This window comes from Epinephelus fuscoguttatus, linkage group LG12 (genome assembly GCF_011397635.1).
Source record: "Epinephelus fuscoguttatus linkage group LG12, E.fuscoguttatus.final_Chr_v1".
Classification (NCBI taxonomy): Eukaryota; Metazoa; Chordata; class Actinopteri; order Perciformes; family Serranidae; genus Epinephelus; species Epinephelus fuscoguttatus.
This window is the reverse complement of record NC_064763.1, coordinates 8,698,593-8,711,872: the sequence shown is the minus strand read 5'-3', so window position 1 is coordinate 8,711,872 and position 13,280 is coordinate 8,698,593. Positions and strand designations below refer to the sequence as shown.

The 13,280-nt window shown below is 43.2% G+C and overlaps 1 protein-coding gene across 1 annotated transcript in view; it reads left to right on the top strand.

Moving 5' to 3' along the window:
• Positions 1-13,280, top strand: part of nlgn2b (neuroligin 2b) — a 101,511-nt gene that overhangs the window by 53,934 nt on the left and 34,297 nt on the right. Inside the window, exon 4 of the mRNA XM_049592222.1 lies at positions 7,607-7,756. Coding sequence (XP_049448179.1) covers positions 7,607-7,756 — 150 coding nt within the window. The remainder of the gene's footprint in view (positions 1-7,606; positions 7,757-13,280) is intronic.

The following is a 13,280-nucleotide window of genomic DNA, read 5'->3' as shown; positions in this document are numbered from 1 at the left end:
GAGAGAGATGTAGAGAAAGAGAGATCGAGAGGGGTGGATGAGTAGGAGACTGGTAGAGCTTGACATTTATGCCGACACCTGATGGATCTTGACAGGATCAGGAGGGCTCGGGCAGGGCTGAATTCCTCACTTAATTGCTCAGGTTTGGATCGGACACAGGTTCCCAAACATTGTTGGGAAAACTATTATTAGCATCTTGTTTTTGAAAGTTATTTGCAAGAGACTGCATTGCTCGGGCGTGGGTTCGGATGCAAAAAATATATTCATGTGCTGAGTCAGGCTGAAACTTTTACGCCCAGATCAATTGAGATTTCCATAAGAGAATGAATGAGAGAGGAGCAGAATAATGGAAAAGCAGAAAGTAGGCAGTTTCTATTGGGAGGTAAGACATTACATTTAGAATAGAAGTGAGGTGGGGTGGATATTGAGGAGGATAGTATCAAGTAAGGTGGAAAGGAGAGGAGTGAATAATGTGCCAGTGTTTTGGAGGCAGGCAGGAAAGACAGTGAGCTCCTTGTTGGCCATATAAGCCTTGGATTTGGGCTGAGTGAAACAGTTTCACCCTGTGACCCTCCACCCCTAATCACCCCACTGTTTGTGCTGAGGCCCCTCAGATCATTGTACCATGTCCCTAACTTCAACACACATCCAACTCTGTGTCCATGTTTTTTAACTGGCAGTCTTTTATTATACTTTGGTGCACAGAAGTGGTTATCTCATGCAAATGAATGTCATATCCCCAGGTTTTTATATCACCAGAGGTCGCTTAGCCAGACAAATGCCTTCTCACCAAAAAACCAATACCATGTGTCCTGTTTTTTAACAATTATGTAAGCTTACCTGATGATAGTTTAAAGCCCCCAAAAATGTTGTCAGAATAAAGTGCGTACAAGTGATGAGATATAAACTGCTAGAAGTTTTTTTCTTTTACATTACGTGGACCTTATATCCACCTTTCATTAAGGCATTGTAGGTATGCATGAGCTTTTTATCTTTTATTCTAAAATGAATGAATTTTTATTTCCTTTTTTTGGCTTACTTCAGGCCTCTACTGGGCTTAGCAAATATTTCAGTTACAACTTTTAACTTTCCCAAGGTTTCGAAGGGTCTTACTTATTAGGAAAAAACTCTCTTTACTTCACAAAAGCTAAAGTATAACAGAAATAGTTAGTTTTGGAGTAAAAGAACACAGGTTATTTTTACGAGTTATGCACTTCATACCAGAGTTATGAAGTTTGAATCACAAATTTGAGGACTCGAGATTTTCTTGATTAACAGGGAGAAATGACTCAACTTGTTATTTATGACTTGAGACTTTACATAGACTTGATACCAAAGGTTTGGTCTTAAGTCACATGACTTGGACTTGAGTCAGACACAAATTTGATGACTTGAGACTCAAAACAGACTTGCAACTCGACTTAGACTTTCAACACCAGTGGCTCATAACCTTACTTGGACTTGGACTTTAAACTTAAAAATGCTAAATGCCCAAAGATGAAAAAGTATGTTATTTAAAACAGTGGTCGAATTATTAATTTTGAACAAGGGAGATGCAATGTAGCTTTGATTTTTTTGCGTGCACACATCACGCCCACAACGACTTTCACAGGATGTTCACCACCCAAAGGACATTATTGCAGGTCGCCTTAACCTTAAAGGAGCAATAAGCGAAATTCATCATTTCTAGATTGAAGGAATTAAAAAATTGCTATGTGAAGAACTAGAGGTTTAATTTCATCCGGAGTATAGCATGACCTCACACAACCTCTCTCTGTGTTGATCTCCAGCCCATTGTTTACAAGCCGGTCTGGCTGCGCGTTCATGTACGTTCATGTGAACATCCCCCCCCCCCCCCTCGGAGCCCTTGGCCCTCCCTCCCTATAAAAGGCTACAGCCAGTGAGCAATGGCAGCGCGTATTTTCGAAATGAAATGGCAGAGAGCAGAACGTCCACCAAAGACAACCAGGATCTGACATTACCTCTAAAGAAACAACGGTTGTTGGCGAAGAAGTTGTCGGATAAAGAAAGGGACAGAACTCGGATTAACATTGGCCTTGCATTTCCAAGGTGGAGAGCACTGCAAGAGCTAAAGGGGCTACAATCTGACTCGGAGCTAGCTCTTCTTCTCCTGGACAGGTACAACATAAAGTCAAATGTCTGTTTTAATTAGTGTTACAGTAACGTTAAGCACATGTCGCTATGTCGATTCAGTTAAATTTAATGTTACAATCGTAGCATGGGTTAATGTCCGGAGCTTGAGTTATTAGCAGCTCGGTCCCAGCAATGGGTCAGGTGTTTCGGTTGTGTTAGGTGAGTAACCCGGCAGCCCAGCTAAAATTTGCAATTAGCATTGTAAAATGTATCCCGGCAGACAGCCTGGTGGGCTGTGTTTAGCTATTCCCCTGCCGACTTCAATGATGATGGTACCTGTAATAAATGTAATATATTTGCTGAAATGGAGGCGAGGCTCAGTGACTAGAAGAGCTGGTAGAAGCACTCCATAGCTGCAAGCTACTCCAATAGCCGTAGTAGCTCTAGTGCTAACTCTGGGAGCTAACACTAACATTCCTCTCTTCTCCAGGCTCACGGAGAAGAGTTGGAACGTTAGCATGGCAGCCGACTAGTGCTAACGCTAACGTCCCCACGCTAAAGCAGGCTCCCGGAACGTTAGCATGGCAGCCAACTAGTGCTAACGCTAACGTCCCCACGCTAGAGCTCGCCGGAGCCGAGAGGCAGGCTCCTGGAACGTTAGCATGGCAGCTGACTAGTGCTAACACTAACGTCCCCACGCTTCTTGGCTCCGACTCACTGAGCCTGGCAGAGAAGCGTGGGGATGTTAGCACTAATGGGCTGCCATGCTAACGTTCCAACTCTTCTCTGTGAGACCGTGAGCCCGGCTCCCTTGTGGTGAGTGAATCTGCCTGCAGTGAAAGTGGGGGCTAACCGGTGCTTCCTCCTCATGCTCCACTTCACTCAGCTGCTAACACAGCCAGTTAGCCTCCGCTAGCTTCCCAGCTAGCAGCTCTCTGTTTGGATCCAACCAGAGCACCGAGCCCTGGTTTGTTAATCAGGTTAATGTGGGAAGAAGCAACGGGTATATCGGGCAGCTGAGTGAAGCTGAGTGAAGTGGAGCCTGCGGAAGAAACACCGGGACCGTCTGGATGTAATAGTCCGTGGAGATGCTGCGGTGCTGCGGCGAGTGGTGGGGGTGGGGGTTGTTGGAGAGCAGAGGTAGAGGGAGGAGTGGCTCATGACACACTTTGTTTTGCTCTACAGGCAGTGCACAACAGCGAACCTAGCGGTGAAAAGATGTCGCTTATTGCTCCTTTAACTATAATCAAACAACAGGTGATACCAATATTATTTTTCTACTCCAAATATCAAGCAAGTTATGCCCTACTACATAACCAGATGTCACCAAAGCATGCACACTGGTCAATTTCACTTCACTTTGGCTAGCTGAATGTTAGCTCTATCACAAAATAGTCTAGGCTAACAGTAGCACAGCTAAATAAGGCATTTCTGTGGAAACAGCCACTGCAACATTCAAATTTTGTGTGAGAAATCACGTCACTTAAATTGTATGGGCATGAGTCAAATCCAAGCTTCTCACCTGTTCTTTTCATTTTAAAATAATCACGAAGGTCAAACTTTATTTTCGTTTGGTCATGCTGCAAATGAATGCATCAATTGAGTGTGTGAGTGAGTGTGTGCGCATGTGTTTTTTGGTTCCACCAAGCGCAAGCAGTTTCAACTTTATACTACGGGGACGCATGTCTTCCAGCATAATAAAATAAACTGAGTTGCGGGATTTAGCTCGCAGCTCCACCTGCACACACAGATTCTAGATTGACAAGGGGGATCGACCACTGATTTAAAAAGAGTACCATGAACAAATTTATTTCCTTTCATCATCTGAATATATTAACATTAAGGCAATAAATTCCCAGCAAGGCAACACTTATTTCTCCAGGTGATCCACTTTGTTTGATCCAGTTCGACAGGATCCAGTCAAGTTGCAGAGAAGTTGGTGGTCAAAAACAAAACAAAACAAAAAAAAACTCTACAGTATGCAAAACTGCAGGTCGAAACTTACAAATGGAGACTAAAGAATTTTCAACATATTTGTTTTGACAAATAAATACAAATTTGACAAGCATTCATGATTTTAGTAAACTGATTATTTTTTACTCTATTGCTGAATTTGCATTACATTTGGTGAAGAATGCATTATGACTTGTGTAGGATTTGCATTTCCCAGATATTGAGACGTTTTGTCTTCAAGATATGATTGAGTGATTTCGAGTGCAATGCGTGTAAATCTGGCAACCTACAACAACATGGCTGACCAGCAGGCCAACACACAAAGCAGCTATCATAGAAGGGGCTAGTCCAAAAATAATAAACAGTGGTATCTAAGCATGGCCATCATAAAATCCAACTTCAACTGTTACCATAAAATCTACAAGGGAAAGTAGATGAATGTGTGTTTTTAACTAACTTATGCGCTTATCTGCTTGTCAGACATTAGCTAGAAATCTAATGTTGGACTAGATCATCAGAATTTCATTTGACTTGACTTGTTTGAAAACATTCACTCAACTTCACTTACCTGATTCTCATTACAGTAGCTTGTGACTTGCACATGTGTGACTTACTCCTGTCTCTGCTTCATACAGTAACCTTAATGTAATAACACTGTATGATTACTGTCAACTTTATGTATTCTCAGAGATAAAACAACTTAAATGCACTGGAGCTCTATGGCAACCTCAACAGAGCTGTATTGCTAAAAGCTAACACAGTTGGTTGATCTATCAAAATTGCAAGGTGCTCAATTTTTACTGTCCGGTACAGCAATAAATAACCATTTCACTTAAACAAAAAAAGAAAAAAAAAAATCCCCACTATCATGTTTTAGCCTTCCAGACAAACCAATGAAAGAAAGCGTCACAGGGAAAATACGTATATTATTATTATATTTGGAGCTAAATGTTTTGCCTGGGGCACGTCATGTATCAATGATACTCATTACCTGGAGAGGCTCAAAGGAAATATACATTTCTTCCCTGTTCCAAAACCAAAATCCCCAGAAAATTGTGGGCTTAGCTAGCTAGCTACTGAAGATATAGCCTACTGAATGTATACACATGCTGCTTTTGCTTTTTAATGATTATAAGACTGAAAAAAGGCTGACCCTGCTGTACAGGAACCAGTGAAGGGAAGCAGGGAAACTTTGCTGTTATTCAACAGCTGTGTGTCATTGCATTGTGCACAGATGAGCATTGCTTGACTTCCCTTGGAGATCCCTGCCCGTCCGGTGACGAAGATCCAGGTGCTGACAGCAGCACGGGGGCGAAGCCAAAGACCATTCTTGTGCACACACTGTGATGCCACACAGCTGATTCAATATCGGCAAAGTTTCCCTTTATATTCATTGTCTTCGGTGGCGATCAGCAGTGATGTGGTAGTTCACTTTTACACTGTGATCTGTAGCCTGTAGTTCGGTTTAGCCTCTAACTATCTTTGTCTTTTTAACCTGTTGTTGCTGCTGAGTCAATTTGACATCCTGGATATATCCTTCAAACACATTTCCAGACCCCTCTGTCTGCTCCTCTCTGGAATCACTATTTTATTTCCAAAAATATGATAATACATCTTCAGGGAGTGCAGTTAGTTACAGTGTGGGCTCCACGCTTACTCCAACAGCTTGTCGGACCATCACAAAGGGGCGGGGCTTAGCGAAAGGTCAATTACACCAAGTACAGCTGCACACGTGCATTGTTAAGAGTGGCTGTGATCAAGTCAGCTGCTTCACATCCAGAACATGGCTGACATCAATTTATTTGTCACAAGAAGTCAGTAAAATGTAACCCAATCAGTTCTTATAGTTTGCGCATTAAAAGAAGACATTTGATGTTTTACTGGTTTGCATCAAATATGTGTACATTAGATAACTGCATAAACACAGCAGGAAGACTGTAATTTAAAAGTAAAGAAACAACTGATTGGCTTTGTAAAATGGCAGCTACATGTCATGGCCAAGTTCCTTTTCTCTCAGGATTTAATTTTTATGGTGAGTGTTACTGTGGGGCCTGCTGATATGTCACTCCTCTATACTGTCCTGGTAATGCCGGGATAATTGAACTTGTTTACATATCCTCTGGGAAATCAGCCGAGCTACAGAATACACCAGAGAAGAGAGGAAAAAAGAGCAGCGCGTCAGAGTGTACGACTGAAAATCTTTATTTTTAGCCAGTCTGCTTGTGTCATACGTATGATCCATAAAAGATCTCTGCATGTGTGGAGCCATATGTGCCGTTTTTTTCCGTATTCATTTGTGGGTATGCGTGTGTGTGTGTGTGTGTGTGTGTGTGTGTGTGTGTGTGCGCGCGACTGTGAGTGACGCACCCAAGTGCATGTGTAACCTGAGATTCAGGTGGTGATGCAGGCGGGTGTGCAAATACGTGAGTAGAATTTGTTACCACGGCAACAGGCATTCAGTGAGTCGGTGCAATGGAATGGCTGGTGCAGTTCTATTAGCGAGAAGCAGTTTCCATAGCGACTCAACATCGCAGCTGCCTATGCAAGAGTTTGTGTGTGTGTGTGTGTGTGTGTGTGTGTGTCTCTGTATGAATACGGTGTGAATCCTGTGTGAATTTGAGTGTTCATTAGCGCACCTCACTATGTATGACTTCCTTTGTAACGTTTCTTATTTTTTCATGCTTGCTACCATGTTTTTTCGGTGTGAACCTCCCATCCATGTCTCTACCCCCGTCAGTTCTTCCACACTGCCCTATTTTCATCTCCTTCCTCTCCCTGTCTTACCCCCCTTTATCTTTCTTTCTCTCCTCCTATCCCTCTCTCCCTCTCTCTCTCCCATCTCTGAGTGCTGAAGCTCATCAGGGTAAACAGATGCTGTGGCTGTTATTTATGTTTCCACTTGGTCTGGCTTTCATACAAATTATCCACAGGCCCTGCACAGTGCAGACGCTCAGCCTAACTGGGCTGCACTGGCAGCTCTCTCAGCCTTATCCACGCTCAGACACTCAGACCATACCACAGACGCTGTGAGAGGTGGGGGGGTTTCAGGAGGGGGGTGGGCACACGGGCTGACAGAGTGAACCATAGCAACACACTGATGGGCACAAAGACACCAATAACAGAGAGGGCATCAGAACTGGCTGCACCATTTGCTTCACACATGGAGGGGAATAAGAGTTTGGGAAGGTACCATCAGTGTACAGGACAGGGGAAACACACATCACAGCATGAAATATAGAGAATAAGCCCCATGGGGCAGACATGAAATAGTTGCTGCCAACTTAAGGGCAGTCTACTGAAAATGTTTCATACTTAGAACCTTTATATTTGTTTTTTCAAGTGAACCACTGGCTGTAGAAGGTTAGAAAAAGCTGCCTATGGATCTTTTCACTTCAAAAGTTGTTGCAAATATACTAATCTAGAGCTGTCAGTGCAAAGTGAGGGAACTATCTGTTGCCTGTGGACACTTAAACTCAATAGAAACTCCTAAAAAGTGTGAGTGTATGGTTAAGAATATTACTAAAAATAATAAACACCAATGTTTGCCCATGTTGTGCAGATATTCGGGATCGTCGCAAGAAGCCAGTGATGCTGTTCATCCATGGAGGCTCCTACATGGAGGGCTCAGGGAACATGTTTGATGGCAGCGTCCTTGCTGCCTATGGAAACGTCATCGTGGTCACCATGAACTATCGACTCGGCGTGCTCGGTAAGTTTGGTGTGTCGCTATCAGGCATGGATGCAGCTGATGTAAATGTTTACAGACTTTGTTTGACATGTGTCATCTCACCTTGATTGTTCTCTGTGTGACAGAGGGCTGATGTCTATTTATATATATGCTTTAGAAATGAACTCCAGACAGTGTCTGGAGAATCAGGTCTAAACATTATCTGGAGTTTCCTTTTAACACATGCAGCACACAACCGAAGATTGTCTTGTGTCAGAAGTGGTACCTACTGAAAACACTGCAATGGTTCAGACAAGGGGTGACGCCTGGGTAGAGCATGCATAGGCAGGAGACGACGCAGATTACACCGCAGTCTAGTAGTCGGTTTGTGATTGGTCATCAACAATGGCGTCTCTTGCTGTTCTTTGGCTTTGTCTGATGATTTTGGCTTCAGCCTTTGGATGTTTGTTTTCTACCTGTTTTGCACAATCCGCACGATAGAAACTTCATCAACACGCCCACTTGCTCTCTGTGAATTCTTCAAACAACTGCCGGCTCTATCCACACATAACACATGGGCTCAATTGCACATTACACAAACTTTGTACTAGGAAGCTTACTCTGTAAGAGTAACTGATTCAGACGTTTGCATTCTTACACAGAGCTCCCTCAGGTAATATCCAGATAATTTCAAGTTTGCAGTGCATGTTTGAAAGGAGCTGTAGAAATACAGCTAAAAAACAAGGACAACAAAGCTGAATAAAAGTGAACATAAACATTTAGCTATTCACTTCCCTCATGATAAAGGGACTGAGCAAATCAATGTGCTGTGCGCAGCTCCACAATGGCATGAGATTTTACCCATTTTAAAGAGGCTGTATGTGTGCATATAGCAAGACAACAACAACATCAACGCATTTGTTACTTTGCAAATAGAAATGATGAATGCCTATAGAACGGGGGAGAGAGATGCAATGCCAGGTGTGATGAGATAGACAGAGCTCTCCACTTATGATCCAATCACCCAAGAGGCATGTTGTAAACAGGCTCTTAGCTAATAGGCATATGAATGTCACTTTACACCTGTAATGGCATATATTGTAAAGATTCTACTTGAGCTTTTGACAGAAAACAGCCACTCATTGTAAATTATTTCAGCAGTATTGACATGATACAGCAGAAAGAACATCTAAGGGAAAGTGCAGGTAGTGTGCAGAAAAGATAGAAAGGTATAAATAGTGAGGATTTCAACAGAGCTTCTGTATATGACGATCAAACACATTAAAGTAAAAGAAAATAGAATTAAAAAGAACTAAAGCAGATGACATATTGCCCACTTGTGTTTTAATTCTTATAGTTTATCTTTTTCTGATGGCGGATGAATTTTCTGAAGGAAATTTATATCATGTTTCAGACTTTGTTGATGGAGTTGCAAATAAAAGTAGCTTTGCTTGTCTACAACATACAGTATGATGCAGTAAAACCCCTCTCAACAAAACATTTTGTGCCAATAAAGTACATATACACATGTTCTGTGTGCTCCTAAATCTGAGACCCAAACCTTGGCCTTCCCTACGAGGGAATGCTCTTAAATGCTCTTAAATTTTGATATGGGTTTCCCAAAGCACCAATTTTAACGAGTGCATGGGACACACCCAGCCAACCATGGTGTTACAGTCAATTAATCAGTCAATGATTTCGTGTATTTGTCAGTGATGTATTATGGAAACAAAGTTCAGTGTACAGTTGGCAGTCTGTAATTTTAAGGTCGCTGCCCCATATGATACTGGAAAGCAGTAAGTTTAAGAAAGTACACATTGATAGAATTCTCTGTTATGTGAGGCAGACAAGCACAAATTAAAACTTAAATAAAGCACTGATGGTTTCTAAAAGTTCCATGAATATGCATGTCATCTATTGTCAGGGTTATTCTGTGATCAGACAAGTGGTATATCAGACAAAGGAGATTAATATAATATGCAAAAAGAGGGAGAGAAGGACGATGGCATCAGAAAATGAAATAAGGTGAGCAAATCAAATGTATGTGCATGTTAGTTTAGTTTTGTCTTATTTTCTCATTTAGACATAATCCATTTTATCATGACCACATCGATGGTCATGATAAAAGTGCAGACTTTAAGCTGAGGTAGGCAGTTTCATTTTGGAATTGTTGGAGAAAAAAAACCCATAATGACTTTTGAACATAGCATAATTTAAGTGGTGTGGTCTGACAGAACTCTTGACTTCTGCACCTCCTCTGGTTTGTTTTCAGACTTTGGAAAATCTAGCCCCTGACAGGAGACTTAGGCCGCGTTTATATGACAACGATTACAACTGAAAACGGTAAACTTTAGTTGCGTTTTGGCCGATCCTTTACACGACAGCTGCATTTTGGGTACCTGAAAACCAGTGGCAGCTGCTGGTCTTTCAAGGAGGGGAAGCTCATTTTCGGCCTACATCATAAAATGTGTCCATTTATTTATACGTAAATTCTACCCTCTGGGGCTGCTGCGCGAGGCTAGTGTGACTGCCTGTGAGTGCTCTGGGACGGTGGAGCGGCTCACAGCAGCACCCGCTGCTCGCTGGGGACAGTAACTGCAGAGCGACAGAAGTCAGAGTCTCCAAACACGAGTACCGTCTCCAATAACACCAGAAAAAGATGCTAGATTTGTCGCTAGTCGTTTTTAAGAAAAAGTCACTCAGGGGCATCGGTGGCTTAGTGGTAGAGCAGGCGCCCCATGTACAAGGCTGTTGCCACAGCAGCTTGGGTTCGACTCCAGCCTGTGGCCCTTTGCTGCATGTCACTCCCTCTCTCTCTCTCCCCCTTTCACACTTGTCTGTCCTATCCATTAAAGGCTAAAAATGCCCCAAAAAATATCTTTAAAAAAGAAAAAATCACTCAGAGGATTGGAAAAGTCTCCAGATCAACTCAGAACAACGGAATGAAACTTCAAAAATGCTCCAGTGGTGGTTTATATTTCAAGATTACTGATTCGCTCATTTCGTTGTCAATCAAAAAGGATTCAGTCTCAGACAGATCATCCAATCATCATGCAGAAACCCAGCATCCAGGCCAGCCGAGGCCAGCCCACTGCCCAATAGACCCCCAGAGACGCTGAGCGCCCGATGGGCGGGACAAAACCGAGCATTTATCCAATGACTGTCTAGTTTCGCTGCAGTGGAACAACCCACTCTGTGCTTCCCCATCGAAGTCTTTGGACGCTGAGCTTCGACACTGTTTAATGCACTGTGGCGCTACGGGAATAAATGAGAAGAAAGTCGCATCAGTGACCTGTGATAGGTAGCTGATTCTGAACAAAAGTTGAACGCGTTCTAGCGCATATTTAGTCAATGAAATGTAAACACAACAGTACATATTTGACCACTTATTTTTTGACATTTTAGGGGAAGCTGAGCTTCCCTTGCAGTCTTAGAGCAGTCGCCACTGCTGAAAACGCAACGATTTGAAAACGGGTTCCAAAGAGCAACTTCTTGGAAACGGCAGCGTCTCCCTTGTCATGTAAACTTGCAATATGCAGTTCCTCTGAAAATGGAGACTTTTTACACATGCGCATTACGGTTCCAGTCACTAGGCAAGCCGACCGTCACAACAACAATGCCGAGCTCTGTTTGTGCTGCTCATCCTGTTGATTTGAAGTGAAGTGTAGATCTGTTACTCTAGCAACTCCACCTTGTCGTCCATCCAGACAAAGTTATCTGTGCATGCTTTCGCCATTGTGTCTTCTTTGTTTTGGTTTGTAATCACCGTGTTGCAGAGGTAGGTGCTTTAGCACAGGCGCATGGCGTCATGCCGTGGGGTTGCTTTGCAAATTTACACTGCCACCCATTGGCCTGGCATGCATACTACAGCATTTCCAGTAGATTTTGCAGCTCTGTGTGAATGGAGATCGTTTCAATAAAGTTGTCATATAAACACAGAAGTTTTTTAAAACGCAAAGGACAGACTTTTCCATTTTTAGAGAAACCATGTGCCCTGTATTTGGCTCCACCAGCTTGGCTGGTTACGTGCTGGTGAGTTGGGGCTGTTTGTGCCAGCAGCTAAGTTTAAAAGTATTTTAAGATAAGTGTCAAGCCAAGTTAGTCTACATACAGACTGCTGTGATTCAACTTATTAGTAACAGTTCGCTATCAGCTGAACTATCTTGCTGTCCTTGTGTAAGACATAACATTAGTGACGGTGGATGAGAGACTGTGGACGGAGCATATTGAATATCACTGTCTACATGTTAACATGTTCATGCTTACTCAACACATGTATTGATAAAGTATTGGCTTCTTACTCGCTAAGGGTTAATGTTACTTATGGTAACGTGTAAGAGTGTAGCTGCCGTCAACTCGAGTCATTTTCGAGTTATCTTCACTGACGTGGCTGACGTGCTGACGTATTGCGGTAAGCGAGTTGTGTCATTTCCGGTGTTTCTGTGACAGCGTCTCTGTACTGCTCTGGTGAATTCCACTTGCCTGCTTTCTCACCTCAGTTGCTTTAACGTCTACTTCAAGTCATAACCCACACTGGTTCTGTTTAAGCACCTATAGCTCTCCTCCTTTCTACGACTTTCTCGCTAATCTCTTAGCTGTTGTTTGCACGCTCTTAGCCTTGGTAGCTACATTAGCTTAGCCATGGCTTCTCCTTCTCCTGCCCTCTGTTGCCCGGTGTGTCAAATGTTCAGTTATGCCTCTGCCTCCTTTAGCGACAGTGGTAATTGTAACAAGTGTAGCTTATTTGCTGCGTTGGAGGTCGAGGCTTAGTGAATTAGAAGCGCGGCTCCGCACCATGGAAAACCATTCAGCAGCTGCGGTAGTTAGCCAGTCCCCTGTAGTCGGTGCGGAGCCACATAGCCTAGCCTTAGCCTCTGCTAACTGTCCTCCGGTAACTCCCGTTCAGCCGGGAGGTTGGGTTCTGATTCGCCAGAAGCACAGCTCCAAGCCGAAGCCCACGGCTCACCACCAGCCTGTTCACGCTTCCAACCGCTTTTCCCACTCAGCGACACACCCGCTGAGGATAAAACTCTGGTTATTGGCAGCTCTATTCTGAGAAACGTGAAGTTAGCAACACCAGCGGCCATAGTCAAATGTATTCCTGGGGCCAGAGCGACATTGAATCTAATTTAAAACTGCTGGCTAAAGCTAAACGTAGATTCAGTAAGATTGTTATTCACGCCGGCGCCAATGACACCCGGTTACGCCAATCGGAGGTCACTAAAATTAATATTGCTTCGTGTGTGAATACGCAAAAACGATGTCGGACTCGTAGTTTCTCTGGACCCTCCCATCTGACCAGTGATGACATGTTTAGCCGCATGTCATCATTTAACCGCTGGCTGTCCAGGTGGTGTCCAGCAAACGATGTGGGTTTTGTTAATAATTGGCAAACTTTCTGGGGAAAACCTGGTCTTATTAGGAGAGACGGCATTCATCCCACTTTGGATGGAGCTGCTCTCATTTCTAGGAACCTGGCAAACTTTATTAGTAATTTAAATCCCTGACAACCCAGAGTTGAGATCAGGACTCAGAGTCGCAGTCCTAAACGCCTCTCTGAGCTTCT